Source organism: Epinephelus lanceolatus, chromosome 12 (genome assembly GCF_041903045.1).
Source record: "Epinephelus lanceolatus isolate andai-2023 chromosome 12, ASM4190304v1, whole genome shotgun sequence".
Taxonomy (NCBI): domain Eukaryota; kingdom Metazoa; phylum Chordata; class Actinopteri; order Perciformes; family Serranidae; genus Epinephelus; species Epinephelus lanceolatus.
Window position 1 is genome coordinate 12249707 of NC_135745.1, and position 22794 is coordinate 12272500.

Sequence of the window (22794 nt, forward strand, 5' to 3'; positions counted from 1 at the left end):
CTTCTAATGGGTCATAAGTTATGATTGAGAGGGATAACCTCTGTATGAATCTCTACATTGTTTTTTGTTCTTTTAGAAAAAAGTCCTGCATAGTATGTTAAGTTTTTATTTCTGTTAATTCTTCAGTTACTTGTGGTTTATTCTATGAACTATGTTAATTATTAAGAAGTCATTACATCTTGACAGTTCAAAAATACCCTGTCTGCTGCTCTAAGATGAAAGTTGGCATTTTTTCACTTTTAAACCTTCAGCAGTAAACGAAAAGAACATTTGTTTTGAATTGCCTTCCTTTACAGCATGAAGCTCCTTTGATTTCAGGTCAACTAATCCACTTATCAACAGAGCAGCAAGACGTCTGTCCAAGCAGTTTCTTATTTCGTTTCCTTTTGTCTGAATTTTAAAAGCTTAAGTTCATTCATGTTTTGGCCTTTGAACCTTTCACACGGCTGTTGAAGGCTTTCAGTAATACATGAGGAGTCTGCGAGAAATAAATGCATAGTTTCTTCCTTTGTCCTGAAAAATGCAACGGCTGAAGGTGGACCACTTTGATCTGACAGATGTGGAATATTATTCAGGATGTTTCAGGTGAATTGTATTGCGAGGAGAGCGAGACCGGATAAAGAAAAGCAGATAAAGATGAGAAAGATGGAAAGAGAAAGTAAAAGAGACCCAAGAGTGAGACATGAGGAGACAGAGGAGAGATGGTGAGACAGTTAGTTTAACAAGCACAATGGGTGATTCAGAATGAACCTCAGCAGTGAAAGGGGAAGGGAGCAGCAATTATCACCGACCAGGCCGAACAAGGACAAACATTCTCCTCGCCGAAAACTTTCTCCTGCTTCCCCAAACTGTTTGGGTGTAAGAGGAATCACAGCGCACCCAACAAACTAGACAAAACAACATAAACATGCAAAGTTTGAGTATGGCCCCACAATATGTATTATACTTTGTGTTTATCCTTAGTATGGGGATGTGTGAGACATCGCTATACTTGGAAAGCAATTGCAAAAGCAAAAGCTTGGTTGCAAAGAAAGAGTTTTTTGTATAATGATTGTTTCAGCAGTATTTAAATTGTTATTTTTCACTGTGTAGTTAAAATCCCAGGCGTTTTTTTCAACCTGAATATCACTAAACCAATGTTAACCTGCATGTTTGAAATCTAAACTGCAAGTGTCAGGTTTTTTATGTCAAGATTCTGATATTTAAAGATGCTGGTAGGCAGATGTTGTAACCTTAGGACAGACCCAATCTATCTGTTTCCCCCTGCTTTAACTCTTTACACTAAGCTAAGCATCTCCTGGTGGCTTTAGCTTCTTATTTACCGTACATTGGAGTGAAATATGAGAGCGGTGTCAGTCTCCTCATCTTGCTTTCGGCAAGAAAGCAAAGAGGGGCTTTGAGTTGCCAAACAATAACCATAGAAATGTTAATAATGCTTTTGTTGCCACAGGAAAACAAATCAATCATGCTGACAATGAACATTTTGCAGATATGTTCAGTATTAAATAAATATTGGGTTGTGATGTCACTATGCTGATAAAAGAATCTAATCCAGCATTCCATTTGTTTAAAAATACATTTGCTGCTGTCTGTTTCATGTCTGAATAAGCACTGAACATTTCCGTACCACTTCAGTGCCACACAAGTCTGAATAAAATACTGCCAGATTAACATATGGACTGCAGCAGCATACACGTTTAACATGCAGAGAGTGTGGGAGAGAGAAATGTGTCTTCTAAGACAACTTGTAATAAATCCATCTCATTTTGTGGAGGAGATTGCTATCAGATCAGTTCAACTATTCTTTTCTCATGGTGTGGTCCGGACAGAAGATGAACAATCTCTTCCTACAGTTTTAATTTTCATTCATGTCTAACTGCATGGATAAATAAAAGAATATCCACCAAAAATGCTTTCCATATAGAATGTGAGCTGATAGGAATTAAACGAGAGTGCCAACTGAATGTCCAGTAATTCAGTGCTTGTGCAAGTCAGGCATAATAAAATATGCAGCAGGCTTCGCTCTCTGATGTTGTTAAATGATTCATTTGATGTGGAAACGTATTCACTGTGAGAGGAGGGGTCGCACTGGTCATTAAAAAAATCATGTTTGAAAAAGGCTTCAGTGATATATAAACATATTTTTGTTGTCACTACATACGTAATCGATCTATCAGTCAACGTATGGTTTACTAATAGGGATGAGTCACGATTTTCGAATTTCGAATAGTCGTTTTATTTTTGAAAAATCGATTTTTTAATGCGACTATTACTATTCGCTGTCTTATTTCCCCCCTTTATTTGACATGCAATTCAGCTCCTAACCACACGAGGGCAGTACAGGATTGCTACAGCGGTGTGAGATGGGCTACCAGCTAGCTTGATGCTCTTCTACAAACAGGAGAAACATGCAGAGACTACAGGCCCGAACATACTCGGGCGTACTATAAGCGGAACGGACTCCGCGAGGAATGTCCGCAGTCATTCGGGCTTCCATAGTCGAGCGCACTTCCGTGTTGTAGTTTCCTGTAAAAATGTCCGTGAAAAATCCCTGCAATGTGAAAAATACATGCCGAGCAGTCACTGGTGCATGGAGCGGAGTCCGTACAGTCGGAAAATCTGAGCTTTGCGCACTCAGGGCTTGCCTCTGTGGAGTCCGTTCCGTGTCCGTTCCGCCCGAGTATGTTCGGGCATTTCATGATGAATGGATCTCTTTGTGCGTGGCTCCGGGGGGGCGGGGGCAATTATTCGAAAGATTGTCGAATAGTTGCCACAGTTTTCGAATAGTGTTTTTGCTTGTGCTGCCCATCCCTATTTACTAAAGTGATGTAGCTGACTTGTTTGACCTGTTAACCAATGAGAAGCTTATTAAATGTTTTATTGGTAGTTCTGACCTGAAAATGTCCTGCCCGGATCCATGCCTGCTGTTATACAGACATTCTGTGACAAAATGAAAACACTTAGTGAAACTAAATTGCTCCTATCCTAGAGCTAATGGTGACCAAGGCAGGGGAGCACACACACATACATGCACATTGCTCACATTTAAACATATATCACTCTTCCGCTGGGCATATTGACCTTTAAAGATGCAGCCCTTTTTCATGTTAATTAACAGCCGACCCTACGGGCTTCATCAGTAACAGGCCACTAATGGTCCATGATATGTTGCAGCTCCTTTCCCTGCTGCACAGTCACATTTCATTAGTATTACAACTGTGGTCATATTTTGTTGACAAAGTGTCTTTTTCGTGATTGTGAATGTGGATGTGCGCAAGGTGTCTTTGCATGTATGCAAATTGCTGCGTGCCAGGATGAGGAGACCATTGGTCGGCAGCTCTGACAGGTGATTGTCTCGGTCACCTCTAAACTTTCCATAACAATTAGTGTTCAGGTGACATTTACGGCAATGACGACATAAGGAAAAGCAGAAGACCACTGTGCAGATGTTGGCTGTACCTTATCCTGGCTCGTGTCCGCCCCACACACACTGGTGATGTTTGGGAAAACCTCCGACCATCCCGATGATGTGCAGTTCCTGCTAATGTTACCTGTGAGAGACAAATAAATGCAGTACATTATCTCCACTCTTCACCTCCGCACTAACTGATGGCCTCTGTTTCTAAACCTATGATGTGAGAGAATAAAAACAGACACAAGACCAATAACCAAAAGTGTAGGCTAGGTGTAAAGCTTGGTAGGTACTAGATTCAGTCTAGTCCAATGGTCCTTGTTTCAGAAACATAAACTAATAAATGTTATGTCTAAGAAATGTTTGGCTGTAACTACATATGTGGGTGAGACTGAGAATATTGGAATTGGTTTGAGTCCTCTGTACCTGACGAAAAGCCACTTTGGATTTAAACAGTGTAATTTTCATTACGCAATAAAGAAAAAAATACATTTGCAGCAGTGGACTGTGTCGTGACTCCTGAGTGTTTTGGGATATTTCAGAGTCGCTGATTTTTTTTTTTTTTTTTTTTTTTACAACTGGACAAGGTAGGACATTCCATGGATATTCAGTGTATTTTGAATAGTAGAGTAACAAAGTGTTACTCAAAACACCCCATGGTAAAGTGAAGCTCAGTATCATCCGGTGTGAATTCAAATGAGCGCTACGTCCAGAAGGCAGTCAGCTCCTGAGGGACATTTTCTGGGTGTCCCAATGCCAAAATTGCTGCAGTGCACTGGAAGTTGATCCCTCATGGAAATTCCCAGCATGCTGTGTAAAAAGCAAGAAGCATCTCTTGCTTACTGACTGGAAATAACATCACCGCGCTTCTGCCTCACTACACTCTTAACAAACCCTCTTCACAGTGTCACAGCAAGGTAAACACAGCTGAAGCTAAGAGAAGTTTTTAATGGCTAACAGTGATTTATATGTGGGTGTGCCAGCAGTAATGTTAACACTGTTGCCAGAGCAGTACTGAGCTGTGTTAACCCTGTTGTGACATCCCATAGGAAGCAAAACAGCAAAATGCTTGCCCAGAACTTTCTACAGCATCGAGTGACAAAGCTTTAGAAGACGTGGATTCTGGAAGTATATGTCAAGTCTTGAATGTAACAGCATGGGGGTTTTCCTGATAATTACACAGTATATAACTTTATGGAAGATCATGACAAACACAGGCTGTTTTAATGCACTATTGGTACGTTTTTCTAGAAAAAGTAATGCACCAAAATTCATAAATATCCCAGTTATTTACATAAAAACCACGTATTTAGGAAGGCTATGATCATGTGATGAACGTGCTGACAGGAGTAAAAAAGGAAGCAGTCCTGTAAGGAGACAGGTTTGGGTGGTGGATGGGTCGCAAAATGCAAGAATTGCCCCCAGAGGACTTTCCCCAGGAAACTGGTGCTCAGAACCATGTGAACTTGGTGGTAGTGTGGCCGAGTGGTCTAAGGCATGGGATTTAAGCCCCAGTCTGTGGAGACATGGGTTCAAAACCCACCTTTGCCATCCTTTGTCTGTAGATTCTTGGAATATCTCTCACCAGTATTGTGGCTGGAAACTGAGAAACTTTTCTAGAAGGTGTCTCGTTTCAACAAAAACGTTCTTTAGCTTCTTTGGCCCTCCGTTATCAGCAAACACAACAGTATTTCATGCTCAGTGATTGGAGGTATCTTACTAGGATGCACCTTGGGAGACATAGTCTTCCTTCAGTTTTCATGTCCAGAGGCTTGTACCTTGGACATTTTGTGAAAGAACTGGATATTTTCAGGCTGTTAGTATGTACTGTTCATTTGTATACCTACAAAAAGTAATGCACCACAATCTGTATATAACCCATGTAATCATGGGCCAGTAATTTGTATACTACCCATGTAATCACAAAGGCAGCAATAACAAAACCAATGCACTGGGGAAGTAACCTAAAGAAGCAAGTCGTATGAAGAACTAGAGTCTGGTGTTCATGACTTGTGTGAAACCAAGTGAACTTTGAGTTATATTAGGTATGTTGTCACCATGTTACTTTACCTAAACCTAAACTATATAAATTTACATTAAGTACGTAATGTGCGACGCCCAACCATGATTGTTTTCCTAAACCTAATCTACGTGATTTAACATTCCTAAACCTAATCTACGTAACTTTACATTTCTAAACCCAATCTAAGTAACTTTACATTCTTAAACCTAACCTACGTAACTTACCATTCCTAAACTTAATCTATGTAACTTTACATTCCTAAACCTAACCTACGTAACTTACCATTCCTAAACTTAATCTAAGTAACTTTACATTCCTAAATCTAACCTACGTAACATACCATTCCTAAACCTAATCTATGTAACTTCACATTCCTTAACCTAATCTACGTAATTTAATAAAGTATATAAAATTAAAATTTTTAAAAAAAATCAACATTCCTAAATCTAATTTATGTATCTTTACATTCCTAACCCTAACCTACATAACTTAACATTTCTAAACCTAATCTATGTAACTTTATATCTCTTAACCTAATCTATGTAATTTTTCATTCCTAAACCAAACCGACGTCACTTTACATTTTTTAAATCTAATCTTCGTAACTTTAGATTCCTAAGCCTAAACTACGTAACTCTACATTCCTAAACCTAACCTTGGTAACTTTATGTTAAGTAGGTGAAATGACCACACATTCTCACTCCAACCTTGTCACATATTGACGTTGATCATGGTCATGGATATTCATGTCCACATTAGTGTTGTCACGGTACCAAAATTGGGACCCACGGTACAATACCAGTGAAAGTATCACGGTTCTGAGTAGTATCACGATACCACAGCAAAAATGAGGCAGACGTGCCTTTTGTCCTTTATAAAAAGATAAATCACTTTTCTATAATACGTCAATGATATTTCAATGGAATAAATTACTTATTGACTTATTAATACTTCAAAAACAGCATCAATAAGTGATTAACATAGTGGGGGTCAAAATAAAATAAATAAATAAATAAAATAAAAATCAACCAGCCACCCTCCTCCCCTGACAAGTTAAGAACAGTCCCTTAAGTGCGGTGAGGTTTGTGGACTGTTCGGCTGTTCAGGTACTTTTGGGCGGTCATGACACCAACAAAGATAAATTATTGGACCTGGAGCCGGGCTTCTCAGTCGCCCTGTAAGCCGTAATCTTGTGCCGCGGAGCAGTATGGCTGCTGTATTTGACCGCTGTATTCCTGTCTGTGACCCCCGTTCAACCCACAACTGGCAGGATTTGCCTTTCGTTTCTGCTGCTAGTTGAAATCTGTACTCTCACAGCGTGCTCCTGAAAGATTTCTTTTGCTCGCATAAAACTATTTTTATACAAGTAAAAATAAATAAATAATAACTTTCACTGCTTAAAGATACTCAATAGCTCAGCTAATACCTGAAATGTCACTGCAAAACAAACCACTACAGCAACATATTGAGTGCCAAGTGGCCAGTGCATGCCGTTATTGGATGGCACATGGACACTCACCCTCTTGCGATTGGATTTTGAACTTATCCCATAGTAGTGGTGCCGTGAGGTATCATAGTACTATGGTACTCCAACATTATGGTATCATATGTATCGTGGTGTTTAAGTACCGCTGTCTACCGTTGGTACCAGTATACCGTGCAACACTAGTCCACATACGACATTGCAAGGTACCCTGGGTGTGTTGGTTGACGTAATAGGACACCGTGTCAAGTTCTGCCTGTTACATGCATTGTCTTCTTTTCAAAATGCACTTCGTTTTCAAAATAAATGCAATATGTAGGTACAACACCACAAATTGACATTTGCGTGGTTAGGTCTAGGCAACAAAATCACGTGGTTAGGTGTAGGAAAAAAGAACAGGGTTTGGCTCTAGAAATTTAGGGTCCATGTCATTGGTTTGACAGCCCATTGGTTCGACATCCCATTAGTCCAACTGTCCGCGGTGCTGAAGGGCTCGCGGCAGGCGTATGGTGTGCCGCGACCGGCTTGAGGCGGAGCAGGCTCACGGCTTATGTTTGTCACTTTCTTTTTCATTTTAACCCACACCATGATCTTTTCCTGACCCTAACCAAGTGGTTTTTGTGCCTAAACCTAACCAGACCTTAATCACAGGGCATCATGATGATTTCGGAACGGACTTCAGAACAATGAGCTTAATATGGTCGGAACAATGGGATGTCGAACCAATGGGCAGTTCCCGAAATTTATGGGATGTGAACATGGCTCTCTCGGGTAAAAGTCGGTGTTTGTTGTCTTGATGAGCCCCAACTGTCAGTCAACTACTATCTTTTATGAAGCAAATCAAAAGGACTTTTACTCCCAGAACCTTGCATGTCCAAATAAACTTCTTCCATTTGCCACCTCACCCCAAGAATAAACTATATGTTGTTCATGTAAGGTAATTATCACATCCAATGTTAAACTAAATCAGAACCATAACTGTTCTGAAGAGCTGTAACATGTTCCTATAGTTTGTGTTGTTTCTTAGTGGGAATGGCAATACCCTTTCACATTTCATGATATTTTATGTTAATTTGCAGAAACTATTGCTGAGTAAAGCTAAATAAAATAAAACCTAGAGTTGGAGGCAACTTTTGAATACATTGCATTGATTTGGGAAAAAAAAACAGCCAGTAAGCTTAATTTGTGTCAAATGTTGGTTATCTGCCTTTGGAAAAAAATATCTAATTATTTTCTTGTTTTCTCAGCACTTTGAAACAACATAACGACATCCAATAACTTCAGGATGCCTTCTGTTCAGGATCCTGCTGATACTACAGCTTCATCTTTCATAATGAGTACTTTACGATTTCTGTGAAATGGACTAACTTTAGGGGGTTTGGATAGCTCCCAGCCAGGGAAGCATCACAGTAAACTTTGGCTCTAAACAAGCTGCTGGGTGCTTACATAATGTTTAGTCATCAATGTAAATCAGAGCATGGCCTTGGAGTGGAAATCCAAACTGCCATCTGGTCACTGGCTGGAAAAGAAAAAATTGATGGATTCAGCAGGGAATCCACTGAACACAGTCACACAGAAACACACTGAGCAGAGGGAGAAATGAGGACAGAAAGCCTCATCAGTTTAAATACTAAAACCAGCAACTCGCTGTAACATGCACCACAATAGTCTTTTAAATAAAGCCTGAGTTAGGGTAATGAACAATTTTATCCTACAAAGGGATTATAACAGAATGCTTTGATAATATGAGAAAATTCTGATACACAATAATTTAATCCTATATGACTAATGTAAAAAAGAGGGGATTTCAAAGCTTGACAACAAGATAGAGGGCTAAGGTAGAAGCCACGGAGTCCTGAACAAAAATACATTTTGAATCAGTACCTCTCAGTATCGGCCGCTTGACATGCACAAATAAGACAAAAAGAAACTGTCATTCAATTCATAGCAACTTCAAAAGGGTGAAATGAACCCTCAACCCAGTCACCAGAAAAAATGGTGGCACTGAACAAAAAAGCAGCGGCATCTTGGTAAAACACAACTGCTTTAATGGCGCTATCCCTGTTGGAAACACAGCAACAGGTCGTTATAGAACACCCAAGTCTGGTGTCTAAGCCACTGGAAACACTGCAGTGACTCACTAAATCACAACAGGTATTGTTGTTTGTTGGTCTTGAACAGTGGTCTGCTTAGCGGGTGGCTCAGTAACATGTTATACACTATCCCCTCCACCTCCTGTTGACAAAGTCAGCTCATATACTGCGTCACTTTTGATACGTTAATATTTGAGGTTTGCAAAAACCTTAGGTGGGCTGAGACCACTGCACTGCTGTCCAAACAGTCCAACTCGCTAACAGCCACATGCAGTTACGGTGGGCGTCTTCAGAGAAACGTTTATAACTAAAGTGCACTAATAAGGGGTGTCATGCCCCGCATTATCCCAAATGAGATTTCTCTCTGTCACGTTTAAATTCCTTGCCTGAATCTTTAAGAATTCCCTCTGCGCCTCACCAGTCATGATCTGAAAATTTGCGTTTTCTTTTTCTCTCTGCTATTGTTCTGCCTACAATAATCTCGGCACAAAGGCAACATTTATCATTTAATCACATGCAAAAGAAGGGCAAATTGCACTCAGCTGCAAAACTCAATGGGCATGTTTGCCCTATCATATAACAAGCACAGAACCTTTGGTGAATTGGACCTTGAGTCAGGGCAGATATTGGTTCCAAGTGCAACTCATGGTGCTATCAGCAGGTGCAATCCATTCTCTGTGAATTCGCTTGAGGATTTTTTGCATAATCAGATTGTTTGAATATGAACAGAAAGGTGTTGTATTAGTAGCTTTTATATTGTAGGTCTCTAACCTGTTTATGTGTACCACAAGGTCCTTTTAGTAGCTGCCATGGAGCGTTTAACACAAACATCAACGGTTCTCAAACTTTTTATATTTGGGGGACATCAGATGTATGTTGTATTGGTAGCCTTTAAATTGTAGGTCTCTATGTCCTGTTTATGTGTAAAATTAGTTTTACTATTGTTAATGAAACAATCTGGCAACAAGGTCCATTTGGTAGCTGTTCTGGAGCTTTTCTTTAAACCACGTGGTCTTTATTAGCTGGGGGAGTTTGTTAGATTGTTTCCCAAGGCACTTTAAAGTCTTCTTGTCCATGCTAGCTAAACGTCATTCTTAACCTTGGAAAAAGCAGTTGCTCCAAAAGCTCCAAGACAGCTACAAAATGGACCTTGTGTTGCAGCTGTGTGCTGTTGGACTGCATTTCCCAGTGTTCTCCTGTGTTTTCCCCGCCCCTTTCCCCAGTGTCTGTCTGTGTCTTGTGGCTTCCCTTCCCTGGCTCCTGGCTGATTACACTCACCTGGCTGACTACACACACCTGGCTGATTACACACACCTGCCTTCCATCAATCTCATCAACCTCCAGTCTATATCTACCCCTGGTTCTCACCCACTCATCGCCAGAATGTTGTTCAACCCTCTGTGGTAGTTCTCTCAGGCCAGACTTTAAAAAAAGGACAATTTATTGCTTGTGATTCCCCGTGTTGTTTCCGCCTTTTTGTTAATTCTGATTCTCCGTATGTTCCCGGACCAGTATGCATCTGCCTCTCCGTTCTCCAACAAACCTGCCAGCCATCCACCCATCTGCTCCCCAGCCAGCCCTGTTCATCATCCCCCTCACCCTTCTCACTTGACCCTTGGACCCCGCTCACCACCATTCACCATTTTTTCCTTTTGTTGGAATAAATCCTTATTTTTTCCGCCAACTGTTTGTGTCCTGCATGTGGGTTCCCCCAGTGTTCTCAACACCTTGTTGTGAGATGGCTGTTTCCCAGGAAGATTAAGAGTGAACTTTGAACCCCATGTTTTACTTTCTTTTCTTTGGTTTTATTTAGGAACATTCAACATTTAGTTTGTGTTTATATCTGGTATTATGGCAGGTCATATAATCCATTATGTCGAGTTGGCAAGTTAAAATGTGTGACACACACACACACACAAATTGCTCAACTACTCAACAAATGATTGACCAGTCTGAATCTACACTCTTAAATCGTGACCATCAGTTATTCATATTTCAACTTTGCCTCTGCTTTTCTTTCATCTCTCTGTTTTGAAATGTTTTGAAAATTGATATGAAATAAATGAATACAAAATAAACAAAGGAAATGAGTAAATAAGTGCATATAAATAAATAAATACATTGCCTACCATTTCTACCAAATACTGTCTTGAGGACTCGAGGACAGGGGATGGTGACAGTCTCGCCAATCTCAGTTTGCTCCCAGCATGCAATGTTGTCCCACGCTCCTTTGCATCCTGGCTCTGTCAAAAACCAAAAGGTGGCATCATGAGTACATTTCACACAGAAACATAAATGTAAGAGACTGTCCTCTCCTGAAAAAAAGAAACAGTATTAGTCAGAGGCTCATAATCGAGGGGTGAGAGTGAGGGGTGGGGGGCTCACGTCCTTCCCCATTGGTGTGGATGAGGACTATGCCCTAAAGGAATATGCCATCACCAAGTTGAGCCATTGCAGAACAGTTGCTGCAACAACTGTTCTTTTTAAGAGTCACACTCCCTTCTGTGCAGCAGAACTGAAAGCACTGCCACCCTCAGCTCATGTCCCAGGTTAAGCTACCCAAAGGTTACCACCAAGCTCTGCTGTGTCACTCCAAAGAGCAAACACCAAATGCTTTGACAGGAGCTTTCTCCACTCCGCTGTAACAACATGGAACAGCCTTCTCCCTGCTGTCATCGAAGGGATCACATCAAGCAGTGTTCATCCCTTTGAGAGGAGACTGAATAAACACATCCTCAGCATGAGACTGCAATCCCAAAGCTCAAGGACTTCAAACAAACACAAATCAGTCTCATTTATATTCCCAAGTAGCTGCAGATCAGTCAGTGATAGGCGTTCTGAATTGTATTCACGAAGCTTGTATCTGCAAAAGCAAAATTTTGAAAAATCTTCATTTTACACACATGTACTCTCTGAAATCTATCTACATGAAGTTTTATTTTTGTGCATGTAGCAGATATTAAATTATAGCTGCAGTGTGATGTAAAGCCTGACAGCTTCTCACAAGTATGGTGTACTTTCACATGACTCACAAGCAGCCTCATATTCATCATTTGCCAACACTTTACCTAATGTGGTGATAGTTTGTAAGAATGTTAATTTTATGACATTTACATCGTGCTCTGGTCTGCAGTGTCTCACAACCTCCGGGTGTTTTCTCTTTTGCATAAAAGACCTGATTAGGAAACGCTGTTTTTACATTTTTAACAGTAATACTACAGACTCACAAATAGAGAGAACAATAAAGAGAAAAGGAGAAATCATTCTTTTAGTGGCTTATAAAATATTTTCCATTTAAAAAGCTATTGAGAAATAATTTTGCCAAAGGTCTGAATATCAAATCTGCATCTGAGAAACTGCACTGCAATCATGGATAAAAACAACTGCATTAGTGGATTTTATTTCATACCGAAGAAAAGTCTTAATTTAATGATAGTAAGATGTGAAGTCAGTTGTTCTTATTTTTTGACATCCCTGGTCCCTGTTCTGCACTAAGGATGCTACCACTGGGAAAACTGAGTTGCACTATTATGTTTGCAGCCCTGTCTCCAAATATCGTGTTTGCATTTTACTAAATTGTTTTCCCAATTATGTTGTGGTGACAAACATAATTGCTGCTGATGTTTAGAGGCACGGTTTCTAGACTTGCTAGACTCACACTAACAGGTCAAGGTGGATGCTGGGTGTAGACAGTGCAAGACTTTGACAGCAGAGATGTTGTGTTTTGCATCCTGAGTCCTGTTTGTGGTGAGGCTTAGGAAAGAAATACACTTTGTTTAAGGTCAGGGAGAGATTATGGTTTTGTTAAATGTTAGTAGACATGTTGTGTCTCCTGCTTCAAGTCCCTGTGGACTTTCTCTGTATTAAACCAAGACCACAATCTTTACCTAATCCTTCCCTAGAAAGTGTTCCCAGAGGCTAAGGTAACCATAAAAATGAAGGCTATAGTATTAATATCTGTCTACTAAGACAAAGTACATTTCCTCATGATGAGCTGTAACTGTCCATTACATTCAAGCCCATGCCAAACACATTCACACAATGCTGACTGTAGACTAAAATAATAGACGTAGCCAGTGTGATTATACCCACTGGTTTGGGGACTCCCATTTTGAAGCCTCAAGGTTGGCATTTATGATGTTGCCATCTTGGAATTTTGGAGCCAGAAGTGACCATATTTGGAGGGTGGAGGTAACTCTAACAGTAGCTGCTAGCATGGTTAGCACAGTCATGTACAGCTATGGTTAATTGTGATACTGCTAATAAAAAATTTGCTAGCAAAAAACAGACTTAAAACCATAAAATGTACCTAAAGGAATATATCCAACTCCTTAGAGGGTCTTTTAGTAAACTGTTACCAGTGCCAGACCTAGGGGAAATCTGGACCGGCAGCAAAGGTTACACAGGCATGGGTGCACTGCATAGTCAATAAGAACACTGTCTGTGGATTAATAAGGGAGAGAGTCAAAGGTAGCATCTTGCGCTAGCCAATGCTCATTTAATATTGAATACAACACAACAATACAAAACTGTAGCCTACATATTTCTCAGTTATGTCAGCTTCTTAAAACCTGCTGCTTTCAAGTTCATATTTCACATTCACACAAAAACACGTTACAGAAATAAAACAAATGTTGTAACCAAATTGACAATAAACAATATAAAACACTGTCTAAAGAAAAATAACTTCACACAAATTTAAAATATGACTTTCATTCCTAAATAAATAATAAGCTCAACTGAAATATAATGTAAGATATGTATAAAATATAACAATACAAAAATTATATTACCCAAAAACAATTTACTTCACTCAAATTGCTACATTCACTCCTTTTAACACATACATTACAGTTATTATTACACTCATCCTACACACAGAACCTTTCTGCAACATTAGCATACCACTTTCCTAGGGTCCGTCCCAAGTCTCTTAAATTACTGCTAATTATCTTACCTAGCTGACTTTGCTAGCTGTTTAGCCCCTCCCACCTAAGAAAAATGTGAGGAGCTAGTGCTAGGAACGATGAGCGAGCATTGTCGGTTTAAGAGACATGAGACGTCTTTTCCACTGAAGCGTCACGTGAAGCGACGTCTATTCCTGATGACGCCGGCACAGCTGGATCTGCTGCATAACGGAGCCAGCGTTTGGCTTAGCCTACATCCCAAGTCACATTATATTCGTTGATCAAAGCCGTAAGCCCCCCGCCATCATGAATTTGGACACACAGTTTTGCATGTATTACCATTGTTACTGAGTCATTTCCACTCGCCATCATTCAACAAGTCAGCTGTGAATAAGACATATCAGACCTGTCAGTCTGCCTCACTCAATCAGTTTTATTTATAAAGCCCAATATCACAAATCACAATTTGCCTCACAGGGCTTTACAGCATACAACATCCCTCTGTCCTTAGGACCCTTACAGTGGATAAGGAAAAACTCCTCAAAAAAACCCTTTAACAGGGAAAAAATGGTAGAAACCTCAGGAAGAGCAACTGAGGAGGGATCCCTCTTCCAGGACGGACAGACGTGCAATACATGTCGTACAGAACAGATCAACATGATAAATTAACAGTAATCCGTATGACACAATGAGACAGAAAGAGAGACAGAGACAGAGACAGATGCAGGACAGACGGTAATGACAGTAGCCAGACAGACAGACAGAGAGAGAGACAGAGAGAGATGCAGGGCAGACGGTAATGACAGTAGCTTACAACAACATTAATGAAAGTAATAATATTAATTAATATTAATATTAATAGGCTAAATAATATTACCTACAAGCTATTAAACATTCCACTCACATGACATGTAGGACAATTAATGATGGGCAAATGTGTTTGTGTGTGTGTGTGTGTGTGTGTGTGCCTGGTAGGGCTGGGTGATATGGCCTAAAAAAAAAATCTCTGATTTTTTCACAAAAAATCCGATTCACGATTTAAATCAATTTTTTCCCCTCCTAGTTAAAAAAAAATATTTGCGGCCTGGTAGCACATACCTGGGGTCCAAAACTTTCAGCATGTGAATAAACCCCAGCTTTTCCATGGTAGCCTATAAATGGGCACCATATCTCTTGCAATATACATGGCGACTGCATCTGTGATTGCTTTCCACCGGACCCCTTTCTTATCATATGGCACACCAGCTTTGTGTTTCCTTTAAAACATATTGCGCTTTTTCAAATTAGGTGTATATAAAACAAATTTATCAGCAACTTTTAGGGTTGGATGTTTGTTCAGAAACCCCAAATGTTACTGCATGAATTCAGTTGCGGGGCAGCACGGTGGTGCAGTGGCCAGCAGTGGGTTTCTTGTGGGGAGTGGGGGGGTTCGAACCCTTGGGTGGGTGAGCCTTTCTATGTGGAGTTTGCATGTTCTCCCCGTGTCGGCGTAGGTTTACTGCAGGTGCTCCAGTTTTCTCCCACAGTCCAAATACATGCAGGTTAATTTGTGACTCTAAATTGGCCGTAGGTGTGAATGTGAGCGTGTGTCAGCCTGGCGACCTGTCCAGGGTGTACCCTGCCTCTTGCTCAATGTCAGCTGGAATAGGCTCCAGCCCCCCCGCAACCCCCAATGGGAAAGGTTGTTACGGAAAATGAATGAAATGAAATGAATGAAAGTCCGATGCTATTCTTATCTGTTCATACCCAAATAAAATTTGTATTCAGATTCATTCCTACGAGATCTTAAGGATAAAATATTTGGAAACACAAACAGCTTATATACAACAATTACATACAGCGCATTAAAACTGGACCTGTAAGAAACCATACGTTTAAAACAATTACACTCCTCATAAAGCTTTCTGGATTTGGCCTGTCTGAATGCCGCCATGTCCTAAATTGCACAGAAGACATATGAAGATTTAGACACTATCAGCACAGGGACAGGGATATACAAGGGACGGGTGGCCCTGAATGAATACAAAACTCTCACCCACCCTCCAGAAACAAAACAAACAAACTGCCTCCCAAAATAGCTCTTCCAGCTCTTCAACATGAACCTTAATGGGTGCAAAAGCGCTGATGGCAAACTGAACAGTCAACAAGGCTTTTTAGCAATAGATGAACGGAGACAGTGTGCTTGGTAAAATGTAGACCTCATCTCCAACATCCCTGCTGAAGAAACACAGCCAGCTACCGAAGCATCAGACTGTGAAGGAGAATAAAACGGCTATAAAAAGCAACCTATTAGTGTCAAGTCAAGAAAAAAAACATAGAGGCGCTTCTATTTTAGCTCCTATAGCTTTTGAGATGTTGTTTTCTAAAATACAAACTGCACACAGTTAAAATGACACATTTCAGGTGATTAGCTGACGACTTCATTACTTAGAGCAACTCGTAAAACTGAAGGATTGCTGTTTTGTCAGGTTACATGAATGCTGAGAGCCGCGCTCCATGTTGCAGAGATCAAACTTGTGACTCTGAGGAGAAAGAGGCAAATATCATCATCAGTATCACCGCTCGCTTATACAATTCAGTTGAACATGAAAGCAGATAAATCTCATCTTCATCCCCCAAATGACAAACACTGCGTCCCAGGCAACATCAGACAAACTGAGATTATTCCATTAACCTCCACTCTGTTGTCTGTTATTGCTGTTCTCCTCTCATTTCTTCTTCTCTTCCTTTATTTTCTACTTTGTTTCCTTTTTCCTTAATCCCTTTATCATTTTGCCTCCATTACTTGCTGTTTGTCCTTTCATTCTGACATTTTCTCTCCTTCTTCTTTCTTTCTTCCTCCTTTTGTGCCTGAATGTCAGAAATGTGACAGGCTAAGGACACAAAATAATTTGCTTCATCGGCTGTCTGCTTTGACCTTCAACGTCCTTAAAATTGAAGCTTATTCTTGTCTTGACTTCACTGTAAATGGAACAAACCAACACTGAGCAGACAGAAGAAAGGCAAGTGGAGGAGTTATATTAAGAAGAGGGAAAAAAAGAGGAAGATGAGGTGAGGGAAAGAGAGATGTAAAGAAGTTGGTACGAAAAGGACGCACAAAAATACAAAGAAAAGAGGGGGAATAATGTTGAAAAGGCAAAAGAGGACATGAGAGGGGGAGAGGGGAAAGAGTGAGAGAACAGATGTCTTTGGGGTAAAACGCAGATTTGAACTCATCAGTGCATGAAGAAAAGTCCATCTACCCGCTAAGTGATCCATCCTTTTCTCTGTTCGCTTTCACAGAAACACATCAGAGGCAATGAAACACACAGCAGCACACATCTGGAGGGAAATCCTCTTTCTTTGGTTTATGGTCTTCTTTTATTCACTGCAAAGTGAAGGGTGGCTGAGCACTGTGCCCTTTTCCAGCATCGCCCTACTTCAATTTCATGCAGTTAACAAATGGACTTCTCTTAAATGTGCTGCAGACGGTATTCCATTTCCCCTTCTTCAACTGCAGAGCCTTTTCTTTACTTCATCAGATGTTTGGATGGATCTTCGCAGGAAAGTCTCATTTTTCAAAAACATCTCGATTTGATATGTCATGTAGCACCTGTTGTGGCTTCTGACAAACACAACTGGCTGGTGTGAAGTAGTTGGATGACAGTGTGAGATCATGAGTTTGATGCTGATTAAGTGATAAAATCACAGGACGATTAAAAAATACAGTAGGGCAGCCACAAAAAGAACTGTCTTAGCAGTGTATCCTACATATTTACTTATTTATTTATTTATTTATTAAGACCTTTACACAATGTTTTTTTTAGTGTGTTTAATTTGCACATTAACATACTTTTTTTAACTCATGTCATGAGAGCTATCACACAGAATGTGAATATTATGCACTGAAAAAGCAGCATAATGTCTTAACCGTAACAAAGTCAATTTTTCCTGTTTTCACACCACAAATACAGACATTATCCAATCATGGAAAAGACAACAACATGGCGGCCCCGTACTTTCAACTGACCAACACATTTTCAGTCCCAGTCCATCAAATAATGGATCAGTGGCCCTACACATCAAATTATGATGCTCTGGTATCCCCCAGCATCAGTTTTTGACACTCATGGACAGTGTGTTGTTACATGCATTGTGTCTTTTCAAAATAAACTTCTGTTTTCACAGGAAATATGATTTCAACTTGATAAATGCATAGTCTCTTTTCAAAATAAACTTAAAACTTAGGTTAAAAAACAAACAAAAAAATGGATGTTTTTAGGTTTGCTTCCTCAGGTTCAGGCAACAAAAGTACGTTGTTGGGTTTAAAAAAAACATCATGGTTTGGCTTAAAATAAGTACATTTGTTATTAAAATAATGTAATGTTACATGACATACATTATATACATCACTAACATATTATGCAATACATATTAGCGCACGTTGCGCATGTTGTAATTAAAATAACTGATGCCAAGAGCCATTGATGCAACTACTGAGCATATGTATTTAACAAGTTGGGCCCGTGTTACTTTAACAAATGTAGCGCAACCAGATCCACTCTTTCCATTCTTACCTTTTACAATAAAAGCCCTAAGCGTACACATCGCATAACTGTTTAGCAAAGGGAATTCAAATTCACTCAGAGAATTAAGGCAAAATTAAAGTTGGGGAAATAGCCAGCAGCTTATTCTATACAATAACTTACCTTAGAGAGACTATGGGTCACTAAGCTGGTGCAAATCTATTTTCATTAAACAAGTGTTGCAACTATGGCAATTTAGCATTGCTGCTGATATGGTCTTGACGCAGTATTAAGCATTTTCGTGTTGTTTTAATTTGTTCTCACCCCCTGTGTGAAAGCCTTTGGGCCTATGCATTGATGGGACTGGCTCTGACATGTAAAAAAACATATATTAACACTGTTGTTCTGGACTTGATCTACTGTGTCATGACTTGTGCCTCATTTTCATATCACATGATCTTCATAAGCAGATTACATTTGCTTTAGCTCATTTTAAATGTTTAGATTGTCATTTTATCTTTCTGCGCATGTTGGCTTAAAAACTGAGTTTTAAGGTTCATTCTTTGCCTTAAAAACAGCAGATGACAAAACAATCTCACTGCAACATCCTTTGACACAACTGACCAAAGCCTCACACTACAAAAACAGTTTCTTCCCAACTGCAGCTGGCTGGCCTCATGAACGAGGCCAGGGCTCCCGACTGACACGGTCACTTATCCCCTCCATACACGTGACACGTTACATTAATGTGATGCTCAAGAACACCTTGAGGACATTTTTTTTTTATCAGATTGGGCACAAGTATCCACTTGGACTCAATGATAAAGTGATTAGATTTTGGTGGTTAAAGGTCAAGGTCACTGCGTCCTTGCATCTGTCTCTCATTCTTGTGAATGTGATATATCGAGAACACCTTGAGAACTTTTCTTCAAATTTGGCTCAAATATCCACTCTGAGTCAAGGATGGTCTGAAAAGAATTTGGTGGTCAAAGGTCAAGGTCACTGTGACCTCGTCCGCTGCATTCTCCTGAGCACAGTATCTCAAGAACACCTTGAGGGGATATCTTTAAATATGGTAGGCTACAAATGTCCACATGGACTAAACAATGAACTGATTAGTTTTTGGTGTTCAAAGACCAAAGGTCAAGGTCACTGTGACCTTGTCAGTCTCATTTTCGTGATCGTGATATCTCAAGAATGCCTTGAAGGATTTTTTAAAAATATAGCACAAATGTCCACTTTGACTCAAAGATAAGCTGATTTGAATTTGGTGGTCAAAAGTCAATGGTCATGTTCACCATAAGTCAGGAATTACTTTGCTAACTATGATAAATTTCACAGAAATGTTTAATAGGGTAAAATGATGAAGTGGTCTGCAAAAACACTTTTCTTGTCATTATTCAACATCAGGAACAGAAGGGGAGACATTTGGTCAAATGGTGAGTTGGTGACACTAATTTTGGGTGCCCACCATCCATGTTTTTGCAACTTGATGGGTTTGCAGAGGCATACAACTGTGAGGTAGTAATTCTAGCCACTGTTATTTTCTCTTGCTATGTTTATTGTTATGCACTAAAACACCAAGGTAAATTCCTTGTATGTGAAAATCTGTGTGATGACAATCCTGATTCTGGTTCTGATTTAGTAGCTGTCATAGAGGTTTCAAAGTTGAACAGTGAACTTTGAAAGTCCTGACTTGCTCACTCAGGAAAGCTTTGGTAGATTGCAACCATGAATAAATAAGTTTGAGTCTAAGCCTGATCCCTGTGTGCTGAGTGTGTAATGTTAGGCACTGGCACTGTGAAGTTGTGGTTTGACTCCTACTGGGGCTGAGCCAGCTGCATGTAACCTGATTTTATCACCAGGGCTGCAGCATCAGACGAAGTCCTGAGAGCCTTGTTCCGCTGACAAAATGAATGAAACTCTGTCAGAAAACTGCGCTCCCTCGCAGTTTTTCACCCGCAGAGAATTTGAGCCATGTTATTATTTTGCTCTACTTCGTGTCATTGAGCTTTAATTAACACAGCAGGGGGACTCAGCGTCCAGAGCTCACATCACTGGAGAGGAGAGTCAGGCTCATTAACACGGCAGGAACACTCAAACACAGAATGGGTTTTAGGGACATTTTAGGCTTCAGTCTCGTCTGTGTTGCAGATGAAAGGAATGACACAGTTTCTTCGTTTTTCATGGACCTTTCACATCAGAGATAAGACCAACAACTGGGTATTAAACATATAGATACTTAGTATATACATGACAATTTTACACATGCATTTTAGAAGTAGATATATGCAGATAAAGCTTTAAGGACGCAAGGAGAAAGTTTGCTCAACTTTCTCAGTTTGCTAATTGGGTCTTATATTCGGTAAGCAACCACAATCATTACATATTCTGTAGTAATTAGCATAATGCAAAAGGACACATAACTTTTGAGTGCACACTGCAGAGTGCCTTTAAACTAGACAAGATCCACATCAAAGAAAGTAAGTGTGTGTGTCAATATCAGTGTCTAAATTTGGTCAGGCTGGAAAATAATCTCATATTTATAATCCATTTAGCAAACTCAGGAGGTCAGATCAGGTGTGTGTCATATCCAGATTTAGTCCAGGTTTAATTTAGGTGGAAAATATCACACAGGTTATCTGCCAGTATCTATTCAACAACAGACACAACCTGATTTGGAATCTGCTCGTTTAAACTCTACTTGTGCTCCATGTTTTGTATTTTTGGATCCAGTTCACCTCCACAAAGTTTTACAACTTCTTTCTTAGACTAGTTTTGTTTAACTGTAGCTTAGTGAGTGACTGTGACCTTTATGACTGCTGGCAGCGTCCTCCTCCCTCAACTTCCTCAGACACTCCGCCTGGTCTCTCTCCACCTCCAACAGGAAGTTACAGGTTGGATGTCGTCCGTCAACCTGAGGAGGAAGAGGTAAAAGAATCCAATTTATCTACATGTGATGACGTAACAGCCCGACCAGCTACATTATCACACAGTCTCCTTTGAAGTGTTGCTCAAGCGCTCATTAATGTAGATATGTCTTCAAGGGTTTGTGTGTGTCTGCTACTTGCCACAAAGCACCTCAAAGGAACATCATCTAGTGCTTGTATTTGGTCAAAAAAATCTTTGCTCTTGATCAGTGTCTTGAGCTATCCCATTGCATCCTGGTGTGCACCACAATACACTTAAAGTTAGCATGGCGCTTGGTTACTAAGCTAAATACAGCTACAGACAAAAACATAGGATTGGTTGACGCTTTACTGCGTCATTGAAGTGCTAAAAAAAGTCAAGGCCAGCTTTTTTTTCAGCGCATCATGTCCATCAGCAGCAAAAAATGTTGAGCAGCAGTTTATAGTTTCATGTCACCAGTTTCCATTGCAAATGAATTGTAGCCTGTGGCTGTGTCGCTCCTAGTGTGAATACAGCATAAGGGTCCAGATAAAATACCCAGAATTCTTGCCAAAGTCAATTATCTTTTCCTGCAAAAACACCTTTGCCACATTTGGGATTTTAAGCATGTGTGTCACTGGGTAGCCTACTTGTGTGTTTTTGTAATAAAGAATTATCATTATAAGACTGTGGTATGTACTGAAACAATGATCCCTTCATCAAACCTCATTGACGCCACCCTACGGATTTATCTGTGTTCACTTAAAATGTGTCTATTAAAGTTAAAATCACTTTTAATGCTTAAGCAGCAGCTTATCTTTCAGTCTAATGGTCCCCTAATCAGAGTGCAGGAGAAAGCCCTAATGTTGCAGTAAAACGTCAAACAGCAGTACTACCACAAACCCCCAAAAGAAAATGCAAAAACAGCTGCAATAAACGGTTTCCTTCTCTTTACAGCAGAATTTGATATCTGTTTTTGACCTAGAAAAGAATTTCTCATTGCATATGTTCATTTATTCATTCCTTTCTTTGTTTATCCGTACTTTGTTTGTATCATTCTTAAAGGTAACTGGTGGAGGGGATGTATTTCAAGCTCACACGCAGGGAATAGTCAAGGTTATGATTGAGACATGAATACATGGTAAAGATAAGCTGCTTACCGACCAGCCAACGCTCCATTCCTCTCTTTCTTTGTGTGTGTGTGTGTGTGTGTGTGTGTGTGTGTGTGTGTATGTGTGTGTGTGTTTAGAACCAGGAGATGCTGATGACCCAGTAGTGTTTGTGTGTGCTACATAAATCCTGCAGAGGAAACACAGAGACTCTGCCAAGCAACACTGGACAAACAGCAAACCATCCTCCACATTTGAATATAAACGCCAGTACATATAGTGTGTGTGTGTGTGTGTGTGTGTGTGTGTGTGTGATACTATGAGTTTGCATAATTTTTTTATTTTATTATTTTTTGTTTTTATTGTGAAACAA

At 40.0% G+C, this 22794-nt stretch overlaps 1 protein-coding gene across 1 annotated transcript in view; it reads right to left on the reverse strand.

The window, feature by feature from the left end:
* The window catches only part of vipr2 (vasoactive intestinal peptide receptor 2), a 107128-nt gene that overhangs the window by 54908 nt on the left and 29426 nt on the right, over nucleotides 1-22794 (reverse strand). The window contains exons 2-4 of the mRNA XM_033650148.2: nucleotides 21235-21340; nucleotides 11141-11254; nucleotides 3460-3551 (exon numbers count right to left, since the gene is read on the reverse strand). Coding sequence (XP_033506039.1) covers nucleotides 3460-3551; nucleotides 11141-11254; nucleotides 21235-21340 — 312 coding nt within the window. The remainder of the gene's footprint in view (nucleotides 1-3459; nucleotides 3552-11140; nucleotides 11255-21234; nucleotides 21341-22794) is intronic.